This window comes from Orcinus orca, chromosome 5 (assembly GCF_937001465.1).
Source record: "Orcinus orca chromosome 5, mOrcOrc1.1, whole genome shotgun sequence".
Lineage (NCBI taxonomy): Eukaryota > Metazoa > Chordata > Mammalia > Artiodactyla > Delphinidae > Orcinus > Orcinus orca.
In genome coordinates, this window is record NC_064563.1 from 26,088,864 (window position 1) to 26,111,264 (window position 22,401).

The 22,401-nt window shown below is 43.8% G+C and overlaps 1 protein-coding gene across 9 annotated transcripts in view; it reads left to right on the forward strand.

Annotated features, from left to right (window-relative positions):
* SLC9A9 (solute carrier family 9 member A9) overlaps positions 1-21,901 on the forward strand; it is a 656,685-nt gene extending 634,784 nt beyond the window's left edge. For 7 of the 9 annotated variants that reach the window (XM_049709812.1, XM_049709811.1, XM_049709809.1 and 4 more), the window contains 2 exons: positions 18,286-18,391; positions 19,618-20,484. In XM_049709812.1, the coding sequence (XP_049565769.1) occupies positions 18,286-18,391; positions 19,618-19,845 (334 nt within the window). In that variant the 3' untranslated portion in view covers positions 19,846-20,484. Of the gene's footprint in view, positions 1-18,263; positions 18,392-19,617; positions 20,485-20,932 lie in introns of those variants that run through there. The other 2 variants (XR_007477387.1, XR_007477389.1) reach the window with 2 other exon arrangements.
* Positions 21,902-22,401: the final 500 nt, after the last annotated feature.

The following is a 22,401-nucleotide window of genomic DNA, read 5'->3' on the forward strand; positions in this document are numbered from 1 at the left end:
ATGGTGCTGAAGCAGGCTCAGAGAACGCAGAAAATGAAGGTCTTTTCTAAGAGGCACCTCTGCTGACTTTTTCCGAAGCCAGAGATGTGATCGTCGTGCTCTGAGCTCCAGAGTCAAAGCGAGGGGAAGTGAGGCTGGCAGTGCAACAGCTCAAGTGTGCATTCTGGCTTCACCATATCCTAGCTGAATGGCTTCAACTCCCTGGGCCTCAGTTTCCTCACCCATAAAATGGGGATAATGATAAAACTACTTCCTAGGATTTAAGGAGATTATTCACGTAAAGCACTTAACACAGAGTTTCCAATATACTTAGTGTTAATAAATGCTGGACACCATTAATATTGCAATTCTGAGCCAGAGGGTCAGAGAGGCATGAGCTCGCTGCTTTTGATTCTGACCCAGGTCAGAAACTCGACAGTGTTGCATAGAATGTGAAACTGGAGGGCAGGAGTAGTAGGAACTCATCCGTACAGTAGAAAGGCCCATTGATATCAGCACGTCTTTACCTTCCCTGCCCTATCTGTAGTCAATCAACAGGGATCTCAAGGGTGTTTGGAAACTCACGTAGAGCCAAAGGACGCAGCCAATCTGTATCGCTCTTTTTTTTTTTTTTTTTTTTTTTTTTGCGGGTACGCGGTCCTCTCACTGTTGTGGCCTCTCCCGTTGCGGAGCACAGGCTCCGGACGCGCAGGCTCAGCGGCCATGGCTCACAGGCCCAGCCGCTCCGTGACATGTGGGATCCTCCCGGACCGGGGCACGAACCTGCGTCCCCTGCCTCGGCAGGCGGACTCTCAACCACTGCGCCAGCAGGGAAGCCCTGTATCGCTCATTTTGTCAGCAGAAAGTTTCATTGGATTGGCAGATTACCCATACATGGTCACTTCGTTGTGGGGTGGGGGAACCCCTGAGAGCGTAGCCAAAGAGCAAGGACCCTCCCATCCTTGCAGAGTGGTTCCCATGGACTTCCAGTTTTTGTCTCGCCACCAAGGTCCTATTAGATTAGGTGAAAATCTCATAAGGTCTAGTTTCCTTACCAAATTCCAGTTCCTAAGATTCAGGTGGAGCTGGAAATGTCCTTGAAGTAATCATATGTCTGAGAAACTGCCACTATTTCTCACCCATACCCCTACTGAATAGGACAGGGTTGTAAATGAGGGAGATTTCTCCATCCTGCTAAAATATTTAGAGAGGAATTCTGACTGAAAGTCACAACCAATTCAGCCTTCCCAATTCCTGAGGGTGATTTCAAATTGGTTTTCAAAAGAGAGGCCAAGAACCAAATCCCACAGAAGTTTCTGGAGCTGGCATTAAATGAACCTTTCACAGAACTCCTAGCAGCGGCTGGATATTAACAGGGAGAAAAGAACAATTATCGTTTGGCACTCCAAGTGCCGTTTTATGTCACTTTAAAGAACGAATAGACTTCCAGCTCCACTCAGCTGTCTTCTCACAATTACAAAGCAATGGTAAATAATTGTGGCAAATGGAAGGTTTGATTTAGGAGAGTGAAATCGTACAACGACTCGGTGCTTTTTCTTCCTTTTCTGTGGCAAGCGGGACAGCTCCTGCCACTGGTTTGGCTTATATCCAGATCTGTGACTTAACAACAACAACAGAAAGACCCTGGAACCGTTTATTAAAGCAGACACACAAAAGCACAGCAAACCTCCCGAAACATTTTTTATTATTTTTACAAGGAGAGAAGAATCATATCACGTGGCATGGTTTAATTGGCCCCCCAGTGGTTTTATTTAGCCAAAAGATCATATTTGTCCACGCCAATAAAATTTTTGAACGGTTTTAATAGAAAGTACGTCTTTCCATTTTCTCAGCGCACCGGTTTCAGAGGACGCCACCTGAGCTCTGCTCCTGAGAAGATGTGTTGATACGGTGGATATGTAGGACTTCTCTCCTTCTGCACCCGTAATTCACTGAAAGGCGGGGGGCAGGTTTTATACTCGCTCTGAAAGGGGTCTAGAGCCCGGGTAGGTAAGACTTTGATCTAGGGCCCAAAGGCATCTTATCCAAACATGCATTCATTTAATCTTGCAACTCAAGAGTGACAGACCCTTCCAAAGTGGTTTGGGAGGACCAAGGGGACAGGGCTGGGGCATGCAGGAGGCACTCGCAGCTATGCCCAAGGAGCCAGTTATCTGTGATACCTGGTCTCGGGAGAGCAGCTTTGCCTCTCAGAGAGGCAGGAGGGATGAGGTAAAGCATTCCTAATGCAGGCAGCCTCCTCTAGGGCTCTCCAGGGAGCGAGGTTCTGTGTACAGAAAAGCATAACAGCAAACAAGAGCTGCCCTAGGGAGATCCAGATGGGCTGAAATCTATGGCTGTGATTTTTCCCACCTTTCCTCCTGTGGCCAGTTCAGCCCTACTCATCCCTCACACCCTCATCCCAAAGGCCCCCGTCCAGTGTCATTTCCCATGATTTTATGTCTTGCCAACTAAATCCCAAATAAGGTTCGGGTTTCAGATAATACCCTTTCCCAAAGAATTTGCAAGTTAACAGAAAACCTGAAATCCTTTTCAAGTCTCAATTCAACTCAACAAACATCAATTGAGAGGACTCATTTCTAGCTACTGGACATTAAGCACTGCAGACACGAAAAGGAATGAGACAATGTTCCTCCCTCAAGGAGCTCACAGTCTTACAGGGGAGGAGATATATAGTCAAATAGTTCTTATATATCAACATAAATATGCTCAGAAAGTTGAGTGAAGGCCTGTGGGAGCCCCAGGAAAAAAAATTCCCTAGTTAGGATACAGGGATGGTGACAAAGAAGAATTTGAGCGGTATATCCATTAGGATTATGTTTTGCTGCATATAACAAAAATTCAAAAAAATATAGCTTAATCAAAATAGAGGTTTCATCTCATGTAAAAGAAGTCCAGCATTAAACAGTCTACAGCTGGTAACAGAGTTCTATGATGTCATCAGTATTCCTATGGTCCTCCTATCTTTCTCCTCTACCATCCTTAGTATACAGATTCTATCCTCAAGTTTACCTTATGGTTCCAAAATGGCTGCTGGAGCTTCAGACAGCGCATACAAGTGCCGGGCAAGAAAGGAAAAAGGACAAAATTGAAGCTCTCTTTGCAGAGTTTCTCTAGAAATTCTACCCAACAAACTTCTTCACTTCTTCATTGGACACTTAATCTGCTGAGGAAATAGAACCTCTTGCTATCATAAGGGAGAAAGGGAGACTGGATATTGGATAGGCAAAAAGCAATTATTCCATAGGCTTTAAAGAATAAATGGGCCTCCCCCAAAGATATTGAGGAAGGATGTTCCTTGTAAAAGAAACAGAGCATGCAAACATAAAAGTCCGTATAGTATTTGGTAAATATGGGAACAGTGAGTAGCCTACAAAGGCCTTCCATGTCTTAGTAAATCAACCTTGTTTTTTTTTTAAATTTATTATTATTATTATTATTTTGGCTGCGTTGGGTCTTCCATTGCCACACACGGGCTTTCTCTAGTTGTGGAGGGCGGGGGCTACTCTTTTGTTGTGGTGCGCAGGCTTCTCATTGCAGTGGCTTCTCTTGTTGCAGAGCACGGGCTCTAGGCGCGCAGGCTTGAGTAGTTGCAGCACGCAGGCTCGGTAGTTGTGGCGTGCGGGCTCTAGAGCGCATGCTCAGTAGTTGTGGTGCACGGGCTTAGTTGCTCCGCGGTACGTGGGATCTTCCTGGACCAGGGCTCAAACCCGTATCCCCCACATTGGCAGGTGGATTCTTAACCACCGTGCCACCAGGGAAGTCCCTCAACCTTATTTTTTTAAGTCAGTGGATTTTCTAACTTTAGGGTATGTGTTGTGGTTATTGTTGTTCATAGGCAGCCTTTTATTTGGATGGAATTTTATGAGGAACCCCAAGACAAAAAAGCTAAAAGAGAGCAGCTCTGGCTCAAGGTAGGATGGCGGGAGGAGAATTGAACTTTAATCATCATAAGGTAGAGAGTGGTACGTCCTAGAAGAGGAGTAAATAAAAGATCAATGGGATTTCAGAGACGGTGACAGTTGAGCTGTGTCTGAAAGGATGTAGGATTTCCAAGTGCCAAGGTGAAAAGAAAAGCTGTTTAAATGGAGGGAACGGCATATGCAAAGGCCCAGAGAGACAGTGATACGTAAACAGGAATCAGTGCCCAACTACATTTATCAGAAACTAAGGATTGTGGAAAAGTATGAGGAATAGGGTTGGGAAAGTAAGTAGGATCAACAGAGGATGATGAAATTCAAGTATCTAGTCAAGGACACAGCCATGATGGAGGCCTCTGATCTCACCGCTTGACAGTACAGTAGCAGCAGTCATGCGATTGTACTCCAAGTTCTTTCAATAATAAGCAGGATACACTGCTTATTTGGGTTCTCAGCGCACATAGGACTATTGATAAAATGCAATATATATGAGGCCTGAATCTGGATCCACGTACATCCAAAAGGCAAAAAAATGTCCCACAGAAAGGGTAGATGCACTACTCAGTCACCTTTGGAACTAGTCCCTGGTGCCTCCCCACCAAAACTATTGTAACCTAACTCTCTAGGTCCCAAGTCACACAACCAAGTAGTCCTTAAGTCAACCAATCCCCAGTATTTGGAGCCCTGAAGAGAGACGGTACTGGTATGTGCTTGCCCTCCTCTGTGGCGTTCTCTCTCTACCTAAACTTTGGGGCTGTCGATGTGGCAGATGCTTTGAAAAAAAGATTTGCAAATTGTAGGAGGCTACCCATGGTGGGTCATGGAATCGTTTCAGTAACGCAGGACCAGCATTTCTTAAAAAAAAGAAAGAAAGAAATACACAAGAATACCATATTAAAATAGGATAGACTATCCTGTGGTAACAGACACTTCCCAAATCTCAGTGGCCCAACAAACATTTTTATTTCTCTCTTACTTAAAGGCTGCTAAGGATGCAGGTGACCCTCTAGGGCAACAGACCTCCATGAGGCAACTCAGCGATGCAGGCAGCTTTGATCTGTGGCTCCACCACCTCAACCTGAGGCCTCCTGGGATCACTGTACCAGGGAAAGAGTGAGCTGGAGGTTTGCTGGCTTCCTATGTTTCAGCGTAGAAGTGACACTAGTCACCGTGACCACAGCACATGGGCCAGAATTAGTGATATAGCCCCACCTACTTCAAGGAAGCCGAGGCAACTTCTTCAAAGATGCTGATGTACCTGAAAGACGAGGAGACCTGGATATTGGTGAATCCTAGCAATGCTCAGGAGAAAGATATATAGAAGACAGACTGAATGGGATGGGATAGGATACGATAGGGTAGGGTAGGATAGGATAGGATGGAGAATAGGACAGAGAATAAAAATAGGAATAGACCCAAGTGCATCACAGCAGTATTTTTACTTTTATGACTCGGCAGATGTTAGGACACGTACTGAGAAGCAATTATAAAATGTATTTCCAGGTAGGGGTTAGAGGGGGAGAAAAGTTTGAAAGTGACTGCATCTGAGAGAAAAATGTGCCTGGAAAGCAGAATGAGATTATTTATGACATGTGACCCTGTAACAACAAAGGGCTCTCCTCTTATGTCCTCTCAGTCAAAGGCAAAGGAGTTTCTAATGTGTCCTGAACGGGGCTTCATTCCATAGCTTCAAATAACCCAGTGTCACATACCCTGATTCCCATATGCGTAACTAACTCAGTGGGTTACAGCAGTCAGCGTTGCTGGTGTGTGTGTGTGTGTGTGTGTGTGTGAGAGAGAGAGAGAGAGAGAGAGAGAGAGAGAAGGAGAGAGACAGAGCGACAGAGATTTGTCTTTCTCAATAGTAAGGAGTTCGATAAATGGCCAGGAAGAGACAGTGTCTTCAGAGTATAGGAAAGTTGGATTGGCCTCAAGGACAACCAGAGCCCAGAGAAACAAATACAACGATGAGAAAGGGCTGCTCTAGGGCGACCTTAAAAACCCGATGCCCAACATGAAAACACCCCCCTTCTGAGCGAGTGCCTCACTCCCGTGGAGACAGGTCGTTCCTGTGTCAGGAGCCTTGGAATGTAAGTGCTCCATTGAAACCCTGCTGACATGAAACAGTGAGCAGATCCTCCCTGGACACCAACACGTGGGGCACAGCTCCAAGAACAGAAGGGAATCTTCTGAGAGAAAGTTTGCAGTACCTTCCTCTGGGCTCCAGCAGCCAGCCGAAGAAATATTAGGAAATCCTTGGGGCACAGGGAGGGGTTTTCATGAGTAAATTGACTTGGGGATATTTGGAATATGTTTCTAATACATACAACTCCTCAAAGGACACAGTGAAAATAATAATAACATTAACTAATGTTTGCTGAGTGCTTATTATGTGGCCAGACCTGTGCTTAAAAAAGTATGGCGCAGTGGTTGAGAGTCCGCCTGCCGATGCAGGGGACACGGGTTCATGCCCCGGTCCGGGGCAACACTTCCCCTAACAACCAGAAGGCCACGAAAAGCCAAGACCCACTCCATGTGAGTGTCAGCAGCGTTCTTCTCCAGAACTGTCTTCTCTCGAAACAATGAGCCAGATGCAACCTCCCATATGGTGCAAATGGATTTAACTGCGTCTGATAGGCAGCAAAGATTCCTGGAAATCTGTGATCCCATCCTGTGCCCAAAGGGAAAAATGTTAAGGCCACAGTAGTAGGAGGAGAAGCAATGGTGGTAAGAGTGAAAGTAATACTATTGTCATCATTGTTATTATTGCACTGTGCAGCTCATAGATATTGTACCTCCACATCCAGAGTTCTTCAAGAGACAGGATGCCGTTCTGCGCTGCATCATTTAGACCAGTGGTTTTCAGGGAGTTCTTAATATGCAGATTGCTAGGCCCCCACCTAAGGGGGTCAGGGTCAAGGGCCTGGAAATCTGCATTTTAAGAAGCCACAGTGATTCTGACGCAGATGAGCAGGTGACCACACTTGGAAAAAACCCAGGTTTAGACTTTCTTTTGTATTTAGATCCAAGGCTGTGGATCAGATGAACTCTCAGGTTTCCTCCAGCTTCATGATTCCAATATTTCCCCCTGTTTATCTCCTGTCCACTTGCCCTACTTACACTGGCTGCTTTGGTATCCTACAACTGTCTTCTTTCCTTTAACCTTTCAGCAAACTCCACTGCCCTTTCTCCGTCCCTGGATTGTCTATCTGGAACCGAGAAGCCCAACAGAATTAACATTTGATAGTTAGATCCTATAGATATCGCTGATAAAACCAACTCCCGGTACAAATAAGATAGCAAGCACATCATTTTATCGGCCTTTAGTCGGCCCTTGTCCTTAATACTTAATCACCAGAGTTTCCTAGCTCAGGACCTCTAGGGGAACATGGATGCATTTCAAGGCATCTGGGAACTCTCTGAAATGTCACATGAAATTTTACGCAAATGATGAGCACACAGGCATTCTTTCAGAGATGCCAGTCCAAGGCCAGGGAAGGTTGGGAATCATGGCTCCAGGTACCATCAGCTCATCTGGCTGGGACATAGGAAGTCCATATCGATAAATCTAAGCCACATTGGTTGAATTATGGACAGTCCCCAGTTAGCTTAGGCAGTTCAGACAGAGCACAATTTACAAATCTAACTAGACCACATCCCCATTCATTAGTAATGTGCTGGATACTAATCACCAAAGATAGAAGATCAAATAAAATTCAGTCCTGGAGGATTCTGGGAAGATGGCAGTGGCATCAACAGCAGTCTCTCAATCTCTCCAAATCCCTACATAAAAATAGGCAGAACACGGCTTGCCTGGTGGTGCAGTAGTTGAGAGTCCGCCTGCCGATGCAGGGGACACGGGTTCGTGCCCCAGTCTGGGAAGATCCCACGTGCTGCAGAGCGGCTGGGCCCGTGAGCCATGACCACTGAGCCTGCGCGTCCGGAGCCTGTGCTCCGCAACGGGAGAGGCCACAACAGTGAGAGAGAGGCCCGCGTACTGCAAAAAAAAAAAAAAAAAAAAAAAAAAAATAGGCAGAACAATTTTAAAAAGTAAGTAAAAAAAATTTTAAGTTTAAAAAAAAATAGGCAGAACAATTAGGTAACAAAAACAAAATCCATGGACACATTTACAGCAAAACTAGGGGCAAGTTTTCTCACAAACTCCAAATTAAAAGTGAGGAGAAACAAACTACCAATAGTACAAGTGTCCATTCAGGAGGAAAAAGGAAGCAATAGTGTAACATCTGAGGTAACATCTGAAATCAGGAGAACTGAATGGCCAATAGTATTTCCTGGAAAGTGTAGTTGGACCAATTTGATAAACATCCCTAAACCTGGTGTTGGGGCAGGGAGTGGGGGATGTAGTTTTCTCTAAGAGGGATAAGTGGAAGGTCCCAGGAATAAGGACTGAATGGGCTGTCGAGACCCCTGAGAGCTCTCAAAATTGTACACGAGTGATGAGCACACGGGCATTTTTTCAGAAGTCTCCCTTCAAGGTCAGGCCCTACACTCAGGAGAAATGACCTTGGAGTGGAGTTAAAATTGAGCTGCATAGAGACAATAGTGATAAAGGAAAGACAAGGTCCAGATCAGTTGGGGGTGGGGGGAAGTGTGGTGGGCACAGGAAACAGGGCAGGAAATCTCAGAATGCAAGCCACCATGTTTACCACTATATAAAAACAACAGAAGAGGGAACCCTGTGAAGTCAGAACAGCTTTCCTGAACCCTACCTTATTCTATAACTTTAGGAAAACTAATTTTACATAAGAACGAACAACAGAAAAGAATAGAAGTCAAATCCCATAGAGACTTATTATAAGGAAAAAAAAACAAATAAGAAGATGAGGAGCAGAATAACATCTCTACAAATAATGAAAACATGCCAGAAAGATGTGCCCATAAATAAATCAAAACTATACCATGCTATATTAAAGCAAGTTAAAAGACCTTAAAAAAATGATACGAGAGGCTTCCCTGGTGGCGCAGTGGTTGAGAGTCCGCCTGCCGATGCAGGGGACGCAGGTTCGTGCCCCGGTCCGGGAGGATCCCACATGCCACGGAGCAGCTGGGCCTGTGAGCCATGGCCGCTGGGCCTGCGTCTCCGGAGCCGGTGCTCCGCAACGGGAGAGACCACAACAGTGAGAGGCCCGCGTGCTGCCAAAAAAAAAAAAAAAAATCAAACCAAAAAAAAAAAAAATGATATGAGCTATGAAAGAACGAAATAAATCAGAATTAGAAAAAAGCTCTGGAAACAATTTAAAATTTTTTAAAAATTATTTCAGAAATGAATAGTAAATTAGAAAGACTACAAAAGCAAATAAACACAATGGATAATACCTTAAGAGAAAATGCAAGTGAAAAGAAAGAGAAGTTTTTAAGTCAAAAATAAATGAAGAAAATGATTAAAAAGATTCAAGAGAAAGTGACAAATATTGAAGATAGGCACAGGAGATTGAACATCTAGAAAACAGGAATCCCTGAAAAAAGAGCAAAGCAAGGAAACAGAACAAGTCCTAGCTCAAGAGAACTTCCCTGAAATACAACACACACGTTTAACACATTGGGAACTACACATTGAAAGAGCACACCATGTACCTGAGGCTATCAACTAGGAACAGCAAACATCAGAAAAAAATTAGTGAAATTAATGAAAAATTTTAAAAAGTCCTTCAGACATTTAGAGGAAAAAAATGTGATTTATAAGGGAGAGAAAATTATATTTTCATTAGACTTTTCAGGAGCAACTCCTTATGTTAAAAGAAAATAGAAACATATTTAAGTAATCAAATAAAGAAAGTATAAGCCAACAATTTTATTTCCAGAAAAACAGTTTCAATATATAAAGGGCACTAACTCTTATCAATATTCGAGAACTCAGCGAATGTTTCCATGAGTCCTTCCTAAGGAATCTACTAAAGAACAAGCTTCAAAGAATCAAAATGACTAGAAAGATATTGACCTGAAGGTGAACATTAAATGTACAGTTACCTGTAGTGCTAAGATTACATGAGGGCTGAGACAGAGTATAGAATGTAATGGTTATATATTCTGACAATGTAAATATAGTACAACTATGAATAGTTCTACTATAGATTTTCTTTTTTTAATGAGAAGTTAGAATGGAGGAAGGATAAGCAAACATTTTTAATATATGATGTAATTATTACAGTGGTAGTATATTATGATTATGAGACTACTGTAAGTATAATACTATGGATAAAACAAATGAGTCATTGTGGAGTATTCTAATTCTATCATCCCCTATGTCCTTGAGAATCAGAAGTTCTTGAACTTGAATTGGAAGTATCCATAGGAACTCATGAGATATATAATCAGTGGTGTGGTGAAGCTGGTTTACAAGAGCTGGTAAGAACAGTTTGTACACATTTGTCCCAACTCCACATTTAATGACTCCATGTTGGTATATTGGAATCAGCCATAATGGGAGTATTTACACCATGAAAATTAGGAAATGCTACAACTCTGCCCTTTTTTTACGAGAGTCAGTTGTTATACATTTGCCAGCACCCCATTTTATATTGCAACCTTTGGTGCCCAGGTTGTGCTGTTAAAGTACCCTTTCTCACTGGAAAAAAAAACTCAGAGAAGTTTGGAGAAATAGCTTCTTTGAGGTCTGAAACAGAAATGTATAAGATGAACCTACAACTTGCCATGCAGATGACAAGGAAGCTATCAAAGATACTGGCATCGTGTCAATAGGACTCAGAAGCCGATCTGAAGATTCCCATTGACCAAAGAGCTTCAGTTTGAGCTTCAACAGTGATAAAAATTGCAATCAAATTCATTTAAATTCACCATTACTTTATGGTGATATTTAAACAAAGAATCAGTCATTTTCAGAGGGTCATAACCAATCATTATCTGGAAAACTAGTAAATGGAATAAATCAAACATTTATCTTGCCTTTCCTGTATTGACTATTCCACTGAATATCCCAATAGGACAAATGAAAAGTGTCTCTATATAAAAGTATTCTACCTAATAAAATAATAAAAAGATAAAATTAGAATTTCACTGTTTGCACACCCCAGTGAGCAAATAGATATAGTTATTACACATCAGTGGCTGCTAAAATCACACAAAGAGAGACAACCAGATATGATGTGCCTTCTTTAGTCTTGCAGAAGGGGTAGAATAAAGCCTGAATCTGATCCGGTCTCTGGATCCAGCTGGCCATTTGCAGGAGATACGAAGGGCAGAGGAACATGCTGGGCTGCACATGAGTTTGCAATCAGCAATTCAGACCATGGAAAACTCCACAGGTCCAATGGCCCAGGTTCTTCAGCAAATAAATTATAAAGAAAAGGGTGGAAGAGGAATCTATAGATTAAAAGACATAACACATTTTTAAAAATAGGCAAGACCAAACTGTAGTGTGCCAGAATGTACATTTAAGTGACAAAACTGTAATTAAAAACTCAAGGAAGTGACTTGTATAAAAATCAGGATAGTAGTTACTTTTGGAGAGACGAAGAAGTTTTGATTAGGATGAGACACCAGAAAAGGGCTTCAAGGGTAGGCGACATAGTTCCGTTTCCTGGAATCTGGAAGGTTTCCATGCCTTATAATGATCCATTAAGATACACATTAGATTTATGATGTTTGATGTATCACTTTTTCATTTTACAATAAAAAGATTTTATTTTATAAGCTCCCTCAAGGAGCTTAGAGTCTAAAGAGGAAGATGGAGATGTAAACAATCAGCTTTAAGACAATGTGATAAATGCTGTCAGGCAGGTATGTATTATACATGTTGCTCCGGATCTGCCATGGAGCTGAAGCAGTTCAGCGTGGCAGATCTAAGATGGCTATTGGGAGGAAGGGACAAACCAGCCTGGCCTTGAAGGGAGAGCCATTCTCCAAACAGACATGTGAGTAGCAGAGCTCAGAGACCAGGCTGAAGGGGCTTGCAGTCACTCCTTGCTATCTTATTCCAGACAGTTCTGCTTACCCCTCAGGGTGTTTATTCGGGCTTCCTTTCTGCCCTAGCACTTGTCCAGGGCAATTTCCTTTAAAATGGTAAAGCTTAGGATAGTCAACCAAAAAGGAACACATGTTCACCCTTGTATGTGAATAGCGGGTTTCTGCCTTTTCCTTGTTTTTCTTTTTTTTTCTAAATTGAAGTATAATTGCTTTACCATGTTGTATTAGTTTCTGCTGTAGAACGAAGTGAATCAGCCATGTGTATATATATATCCCCTCCCTCTTGAGCCTCCCTGCCACCACCCCGTCCCACCCCTCTAGGTCATCACAGAGCACCAAGCTGATCTCCCTGTGCTATACAACAGCTTCCCACTAGCTATCTATTTTACAAATGGTAGTGTATATATGTCAGTGCTATTCTCTCACGTCGTCCCACCTTCCCCTTTTCCCCTGTGTCCACAAGTCCGTTCTCTACATCTGTGTCTCTTTTCTGGCCTGCAAATATGTTCATCAGTACCATTTTTCTAGATTCCATATGTATGCGTTAATATACAATATTTGTTTTTCTCTTTCTGACTTACTTCACTCTGTATAACAGACTCTAGATTCTTCCACATCACTACAAATGATGCAATTTCGTACTTTTTTATGGCTGAGTAATATTCCATTGTATATTCTTGATAGCTTGTTCTTGAAATAGAGTGGCTGCTGCAAAGACAGGACCACACCTCTACGTTCTCTGTGTGTGCCAGTGCAGAATGGGAAGTCCTCCCTCAAGGTAGAGAGAACAGAGTGATAAAACAGCTTAAAGAAGAGGGCTTTTGGTTGGACTCTTAAAGCCTTCCTCCAACCTGAACCCCAAATACACCTCAGCAAAATTTTTCATCACATACTTAAGCAAGATGGCAAGACAGTGTGTCAAATTACAGAATCCAACATATCCTAAGGAAGAAGGAGAACACACTCAATTCAATTTATTAGCCCACATTTCCTGTGAAAAAGCATAAAGGGTGTGATTTGTATATTGGAATCAAAGAATGATGGGGTGTGTACAATTTGGGGCTATCCTCTACTTGTTCTGTTCATGGATGCTGAGTAAATACCAGCATGGGGACTCAGCAAGTCCATAGCAAATGGGATCTGGTTTCCTGCAGTAACATATGGGCTTGGAGGGCAAGGTCAGCTCCCACTCTGGGATGCACTTACCCTTCCCTACTCACCTGCCATTGATCCCTGACCATCTCTGGTAGCAAGTCAGCCCTGGAAGTTAAATGCGCTCTGGAAAGGGAGGTAAAGATAGTTTAGAAGAGAATCGAAAAGCCATCTGATTACACATTTCTTGATCTTTAAAATGGGACTATAATACCCACCTACAGTTGTAAAGAGAAAATAAGGTATAGAGAAATGTCTTATAAATAAAAAGATGCAGGGTGTATTCCTAAAAAGATAAATGTGCTTTCCTTCTCTACACACCTCTGAATTAACAAGAATTTTTTCCTGATAACAAGACCATTTATCAAGCTTATACATACAAACACATGCAAATGCTCCCAATAGGCACAAAGTCTTCCTACACAAGCCAAGATGCGATGCTTCGTTATTCCACTCTCATGTGTAACATCATCAAGACTGTATCTTGTTGAGCCAAGTTGCTGACCCATCCCCCAGGGACAAGTTGAAACAATTGGCTTTAGTCAGGTCTGGGTTCTGGGCAAAATGGGCTTATCTTATACCTATGCTCACCCTAAAAATGATGGCTTTATGGACATAAGAGGCCATGTTCTTTTTCTTCCTATTTAAGATCTAAATCTCATATGGAGGGCAATACTCTGGAGAGAGACCACTGTGTTCCATACTTGCCTGATCATCAGTTGCCTGGGCCATTGAAAATTCAGAGTCCCAGGCAACTTCCCAGACCTGCCAAATCAAAATCTCCAGGGCAAGACTCGGACACCTGAATTTTTAACAAATGCCAAGATGGTCTTCACGATGAGACATGTTTAGAGAAAGCCAAGATAGAACATAGCTCTTCAGGGTTCTGAAATCAAAGACTTTTCAAGAAGTCCAGAAACAGGGGCATGTTAGTCTTCTCAGGCTGCCATAACAAAATACCATAAAATGCTGGCTTAAACAACAGAAACTTATTTTATCACAGTTCTGGGGACTGGAAGTCTGAGCTTAGGGTGCCAGCACGGTCAGGTTCTGGTGAGAACTCTCTTCCAGGCTTGCAAACAGGCACCACCTCACTGTGTGTTCACATGACCCCTTTGTGGACATGTGGAGAGAGAGAGAGCAAACTCTCTGGATTCTCTTCTTATAAGGACACTAATCCCCTCAGGAAGGCCCCCCCCTCATGATCTCATCTAACCCTAATTACCTCCCAAAGGTGCCATCTCCAAATACCATCACAGTGTGGGTCAGGGCTTCAACATGTGAATTTTGGGAGAACACAAACTTTCAGTCCATAGTACAGGGCAATGGGGCTTACTCCCTTCCAAGGGGCAGATGTTTTTTGTGGAGCTGGATCTTTGCTTGGGGTTTCTGCATCTGACCAATCTATGTAGGACCGTGTTATGAGACGCATAGGCAGGAGCAAGCTGTGCACCCATTGGTTTTGGCAACTTACAAGGGACAAAACATGAGGACTTAGAATAATCAAAACAGAAACTAACAAAAGAGAGAAATCAATGTCACCACTATTTTGGATGTTGGTTCAGTTAAGCACTAAATTTAGCTCTGGACCTGCTGATAGCAGATGCATTTTCTCCTTTGGCCTGAGTTAATTGTCTTTCCTATTTCACACATGTTAAATTCCAGGTAGAGTTCCAGCTTTTACTTACATCTCCTGAAACAGACTGCTCTTCCCAAACTTATGCCCTTTAAAGATGAGAAAAGTCATTGTTCCCCCCCCGCCCCAGAGCTTAACATTTCATCTCAATGCATTTCGAGCTTATTAGAAAAGCAAAACTAGCTGTACCAGAAATACCCAATGGGGAATCTCTCTCTCTCCGAACATATACTAGAACCTGATAAGAAAAATAACACATTTTGCAAAATCGGCAGTTGGGGTTTCCTGTAGATCAAAAGAGTTTTTTTACATTTTAATAATTCAGGTAATCCTGGAGATCCAGCCACTTTCCAGATACTGCTCAGCAATGAAGAACTCAGAAAGTCACTGAGTCCCCAATTCCAAATAAGTTATCCAATTAGATGAGACTTGTTACTCAGTGTCTCTATACCAGCAGGAATGTGCCCAACATGCTGGAAATGTCTGGGGTCTCGGGCCCAGCTCTGCTAATAACTAACTGGCTGTGTTCCACAGAGCAATTCTTTTACTCTCTTTGAGCCTGTTTTCATCATTAATTCAACAACTATTTCTTGAACATCTAAAATGTGCCGAGCATTGTATCCAGCTGAAGGAGACAGCCCTGCCCTCAAGAAAACCACCATCTAGAGACAAGGGAGCTTTCCATTCTGTAATGTAATTGTTAATTTCCTTGTGTGGGTACTTCAGTAGTTTAGCGCATAACATAAAAACGTGTGAGTATATGAAGGAACAAATGAATGATTGAATGAGTGAAGCACAAAGTTGTTTTCTAACCACTTTATTTTATGCCATTACCACATGATCCCCTTTCTCTAATAACCTAGGCCCAAGAGATCCATCTCTGACTTGACCTTCCTTAGGCTTTTATCCTCAGGAAATCCTCATTTGTTGGCTGTCATCTGCTCCCTTCATTCTTCCCTTGACACAGTTACCCAGAATCCACCTCCATCACTCATAATACCCCTGAATATTTTCCTAAACTATAAATTCAACAAACATCCACTGAGCACATTATATATGGCAAGCATTGGGCAAACCAAGACGTTGGAGAACGTAGACTCTGGTCCACATCTGCCGTGTCTGCGGATGGTGCTTACATGTTCTGTTCACTTTTGCCACACGGTGTATGTGTCCTTCCTTTGACTTGCCGCTACTGAGACTCCAGCACAGCCAGAATGGCATCATGAGTTTCCTAGAAGAGTCTTGTGTCAGCAAATTCTCCCACCTCTCACCTACTACCTGACGCCAGCCCCCGCATACAACAATGTTTAACCCAAATAGCTATTTTTGGCGTAGGAGCAACTCAAATCTTCCAACCACTAACTAGCCTGTGACTCCCAATGCCACAGCAAATGCCAGGAGTGCCACTCTCTCACCTCTACCCTCATATCATTTCCTCTCTGTTATCTGCACAATAATTGACACACCACTGTCTCCAGAAAGTATTGCTTAGAAAATAATGTTGTTAAATAAAATAGCATTTGAATGGCATGTGAAAGTGTAACACCTCTTTTCCATGTTATTTCAGTTAATATCCATGGCAATGCTTGAGGCTCACAGGGGTCAATCACTAGACCACAGGTCATAGAGTCGGTGAAGGGGCAGAGCTGGCAGCTGTGCCCAAGTCTTCTGAGTCGAAAATCCCAGAGCTTGTCCAGAGGGGCCAGATGGTAGCCCATTTGGTCCAGGCCTCACAGTCACAGAAAGCTACAAAGGAAGTCATTAAGTGTTAGCTCCAATAACAAGACACATAAAGTTGAAGAGATACCTCATCAGGATGAAAAGAAGAAAATGTGTCTTGTGCAAGTTTAAATTTGTGTTTTCCTTTTGTAACATGATTTTGGCATTGTGATTTTTCATGATATTGAGAACCTCAAACAATGGAAGTTGCCCAGGCCTCTTTTAAACAACAGACCTCATTTTTATTTACACAACATTGCTAAAAATATTGCTTACTTGCTGTCACTTTTCCATCTGGAAATAAAATTGGCTGGATTTTCTTTGATTTATACTTCAGTTGTATAATATATATATATATATATCGTCCACCTCACCTCCCTAAAAAAAAAAAATTTCCCTGACCTATGCACACCATAAAACCTAGTAAGACCACATGCCCGCTGCCTGAGAGGGTCTGCAGCTCACCAGCAGGGGTGCTGTCTGCAAGCTTTTCTCTCTAGAGAACCAGCTGGTCACATGCACGATTGTGCTCTGATAAATTACCTTTCACTAGGGGATGACAGTGGTGGATTCAAATAGCAAAGGGAGCCTCCGGATTATTTAAAATCATCATATCTCTAGGCTTCAATTCTTTCATCCATAAAATGAAGGTAATAACACTCTGTAATAAAAATTAATGGCAAATCATCAAGGACTTTCCAGAGTTGTAGATAGACTTACAAGATGTTGCAGAGAATGCCAGGCTCTGAGCTTTAATATCTTCCCGGTCCTTAACTGAGCACAACAGCTGCTCATCTGAAAAGAGTCGTCAAGTTTTCTATTCGCAGTTGCAATTACAGACGCTCTTAAACATCTTTTCAGTCGCTCTCCTCACGTCATAACTAGGCTGTGTTCGTGAGCCTCACCTGCTTTGTGCCCACTGTGGTGGTGAGTGATTTGAAGCCAGAGGCAACCAGATTCCCGGCCCATGTGGGCTGCACCCTCCCTCTGTCCCACACTCTCAGAGCATCCCAGGCATGACAGAATGTTGTCACCGTCCAGCGGTGGGTGGGCTGCGGTAGAGCCATCGCCTAGATTACCTCTTGTCTTCAGTGCCTGGGGGTGACTGTACATCCTCACAAGCCGATGGTAACTGCCTTCCATTTTGTTTTCCTTTTCCCTATTTATTAGAGCATTTCAGAAAGTTGATGAGGTGACCTATTCTCCAGAAAAGGAAATAATACAAAGCTTAAAAGCTGTTTCTGATAGAATGGTGAAATAATTTCACTACTTTTCTTGGAGGAAAATAAATAAATAAATAAGGCGACCTGAGGCAGCCTCTAGGGATTTCATTATCGCTAGATTGGAGGAAAGCATAACGGCTTTAGATGAACAGGTTTTACTTTTAAGTTGTTAGAGCACTTTGGGATGAAGAGGGGGGAAGGACAGGTGCTAGACAGTAAAATAAACCCAGCTTATTTACATTATTTCGTATGGAGATGCATTGATGTATGAAGTATAAAGTGACTGTGTTGAATAGTGAAAATAAAGTATTTTGGTAAACAATCTCTGTTCACTACCCAGTCCTAGAATGAGTGAACGTTTTATGAAATACCTCTTGCTTCTTTGTGACAATTACCTCTGGTTTAAGATGTGTGTGCGGTTTTAGGAAAACAGTCTCGTATGCTGCTATTCAAGTCATTCAGGTCGAGGCGCCATTTCTCCATCATCAAAGACCACGAGGAGGGCTGGGAACGTGTGTGGAGCAAAGAATATAACTAGGCATTTCTGCGGGCCAAATTACCTCCTAAATGAGGGAGTAGGCGATTTAAATGTAAAAATAACTGTCTCTTTCGCGGCATGCAAATGTTTGTGCTGTGTAAGAAACTAAATCCTGGCTTCCTCTTGGCAAGTATTCCCTAACAGGCCTCGCAGATATCTGAAACCAATTTTAACCCACTCTGGTCCTCCGCTGACCACAACATTACCTGAATGGTGCGGCCCAATTTCCAGACTGCTCACCAGTCCTCAGGCCTATGGGGTGAGTAAATATCCCGAGAGGGACAGGCATGGTGAATACTGATGAGCCCGGGAACCTCAGAGCTATTCTTCCCAGCATGAGGAGGAAGCGTTTTTAAAATTCACGGCACCAAGAATCATCTCTCTTCTCTTTTCAGTTGTTGCTAATGTGGGCTCATTCTTCTTTTTAAAAATGCAAATTTTTTATTGTGACCAATATTTTTAACCATAAGATGAATTTAGAAACTATAAAAGAAGGAATGTGCCCTCACAAAGTGCTGTGTTTTGAGATTTAGAATATCAGGCCTGTGCTTTATAGCTCAAGGGGGTGGAATCAAAAATGCTGAGAAGCAATTAGAATCCTTATCAGTAAATCAGAGTGTCAGGGATTGGCGAGGAGTAGAATCTTGGAGTTTGTGGCACCCTTGGAGGTTGTCCAGCTGGCTGACCCCTTGTCTAAACAGAGAAAAAGGCGTCTCAGATCTCAGACGTGCTCAGGACACCACAGCCTGAGCCAGCGGTTCTCAAAGTGTGTCCTCAGACCGGCAGCCTCAGCATCACTTGGAAACTTGTTAGAACTGCAAGTTCTCAGGCCCTACATCAGAACTCTGGTCTCAGGGGCCCAGCATCTGTGCTTCACCAAGTGATTCCAAGACAGGCCAAAGTTGGAAACCACTGAGCTGGTCTTCCAAAAACCAATGGAAGAAGAGTTGAGATTTTAATTCCTTTCTTTAAGGGAAGCTCTGTCTGAGGAAAACTTTAGTGGCCGGATCTAGTTCATTTCCGCTATTATCTGCTATGGTAACTTCCAACCCTTTTTAGCCCTGTGACACTCATCCCAAGAAACATGCTGTGAGGATATACTTTTTAGAGAAAATGTAACAGACATTGAGTTTTAAGAATTCTGTGATAGGCAGGAGTGTTACAAAACCTACATTGAGAATCATTCCGTACTCTGAGGTCACAGGATTCTGCAAACTCCTAACTCCTCTCACCCAGATTACGTATCCATTCAAAAAAATCCACTGCATTGTATTTTAACTTCCTTATCCACAGAGGTGCTCAATTAGCACATGTTCTCTTACCCACAGGGAGGGAAAACGTGACATCTGCCATACCAGCAACGTCAGCCGAGACAAGACAGGGCAGTTAAAAAAGGAAAACAAACATCCTAGTTTCTAACACTGTAGGACTGCTATTGTTTTCTGCTTTTATCAGGAAGTGACCTCTCTTTCTTTCCAAAACCAGGAACAGCTCAAAGAGGACGATGTAGAATGTATTGTAAACCAGGATGAACTGGCCATGAATTACCAGGAGCAAGCGACCTCACCCTGCAGCCCTCCTGCAAGGCCGGGTCTGGACCAGAAAGCTTCACCCCAGACTCCAAGCAAGGAAAACATTTATGAGGGGGACCTTGGCCTAGGAGGCTACGGACTCAAGCTTGAGCAAACTCCGGGTCAGTCCCAGCTGAATTAATGGGCGTGAACAGCACCGAGGTAATCACAGGTAATGCAGGGATCACTGAGGAGCAAGCCAAGCCGATGAGGCTGCGTGGAGGAGAGGCTGGAAGATGTACGAAGAGCATCAATTGGAGAGATTCAAAACCTTATCACGTGTATCCTCTGGTGCCTGCAGAAATGAGAATTTATTATCATCCCTCTATATTACGCAACTGCATTTAAGTTTTGACAGCGCCATTTTTATTAATGAATTGGGTGGGGTGGGAAGGATGCAGAGGGGAGGGAGGGAGGAGTCTAGCTGCTGGGAGGATGAAACAGATGTGCTGTGTCTGCAGGGTGTTTCTTTTCTGTGTGCAGCTCTCTGGGCCCTTCACTCAGATTTGGGATTCTATTCCCTTCATTAAGGAGAGTTTAAAAATTAGAAAAAGAGGGCTTCCCTGGTGGCGCAGTGGTTGAGAGTTCGCCTGCCGATGCAGGGGACACGGGTTCGTGCCCCGGTCCGGGAAGATCCCACATGCCGCGGAGCGGCTGGGCCCGTGAGCCATGGCCGCTAAGCCTGCGCGTCCGGAGCCTGTGCTCCGCAACGGGAGAGGCCACGGCAGTGAGAGGCCCGCGTACTGCAAAAAAAAAAAAAAAAAAAAAAAAATCAGAAAAAGAGTTTCTGAGCTTAAATGTGTGTCTCCTAAGCTGGAGGGAATGCCCGGTTCTTCAGGAAGTGAGACGTTTTATATGTTTAGAACCTAGGCTCCCACTCGCTCCGAATGACCCACGGATATTTGCCCACATAAGTGCTTGCTTGATACCGCTGTTGACGGCCTCACAGAGCCCACGCCGCCTGGGGACCCGCGGTTCTCCGCATTCACTTCAAGTTGCTCCTCCCGTTGCTTGAAGCTGTGGGTGACAGCTTTGTTGTACTCCGCACTAAATGCAGTGCCACTCTTCACCTTGGTAGGACCCCTTCCAGGGACAGCGGGGTCCTCTTCTCCATACCATGTTTCAGCCTTCCTGTCCTCGCTTGCATCTGAGTCACTTCCTGGCTCCATGGCAGGTCCCTCTGTCTGCTGAGTGATGAGATTCCTTAGCACAGGTTCCTCTGCACGCAGCAGGATTCGGGACAGGAACCCTGACCTGTCCTCCAATTCCAGCTCTCACAGCTCAACAGCAGTGCAGGGGCAGGAGCGAGAGCATCGGGGCTGAGGATGCGCAGAGACCACACGGAGGAGACAAGGACGCAGCATCAGGAGCATTTTTACAAGGCACGGCTCATGGCCCATGGCGGGGAGACCAACGCAATAGCTTTTAATTTAGCTGCGCAACTTTTAAGCCATTAAGATACCTCAAACACAGCTTCTCTTGAAATGCAAATGTTAATATCAGACTCCTAAAAAAGCAGACCCCAGTCACAGGTGCCCAGGCTCTGATGAGTCTGTACCTGGAGGTAGGTAGGAATGACACCTTCCTGGGGCCCAAAGCTTGGAAGTAACATAGGCTTTGCTGACCAGTTATTTGGCTTTAGACATGAACCATGGTGGTGCCGGGCATGCCACCATGCAGATTCTCTTGCTTTCCAAACAGTAGAATCCAGGGACATAAATTGTTTTCTCCTCAGCTAAGTATAACATGGTCATTCCGGGTAAATATGGCAAATGGCAAAGCAGGAAGTTTTCTAATTTGACTTAATCCTAATAAAATTTTGTTAAAAAGCACAATTGTTTTATTTATGTATTTAAAGCCATCTTCTACTGTCTACGCCAATTGGCAGTGCTAAGCCCTTGCTCTCGAAGTGCCAGGTGAAGGGGGACTGAAAAGTGATGTAAGGGCGATGCTGGGGTCCTCTGGGCCAGGAAGAGCCATGGGGGCTACTGGCCTAGTCAGTGACACGTGGAGAGAGCACAGCGGGCTGGGAGGATGTGAGAAGGGAAGGCGGAGTCAGGCAGAGGGAGCACCTCCTCCTTTCACACTGCAGGGGACCAGAAACTTCGAAAACAGGGGAGGAGGTGCTAGAGGAGAAAGGACGGAAGGAAAGGTGGGAGACAGGATTCATCTTATTTCTGCCTTTATCATGTGAAAGGGAGGGATGAGAACTCAGTGTTTTGTTTCTTTTCCTCTGCGTGGAGAAAGACACATCAGGGAAGGAGAAGATCCCCCCAAAACAGACAAACGTTAGTGAGGGAAGGAGTGGAGAGAAGGGAGAGAAATATGACACACTGGATGGAAATGAGGCGGGGGGCGGGGGGGGGGGAGGTAGGGGAAGATACACCGTCTACACCCAGTACCAACTGGCTAAGAGGGCAGACCAAAAATAGCCTCCTGGCCCACAGGCAAAGCCCTCTTCCTGCTTGGAAAAAAATCTCTTTGCATCTGAACATCATGAACCGTTACCCACAAGGAGAATGAGGGCTGTTTAATCTGGACTGGACCACTTATCCCAGCTGACTCCAGGTAGGTATGATATTGTGAGTTTGAGGAAATGTGTGTCCCGCCCAATTGGACAGGGTTCCAGCTTCAAGATGTGATAACCAGCCTCTTTCCCTCTGAATCAGACCAAGACCAGAATAGAGGCTAGCTAGTG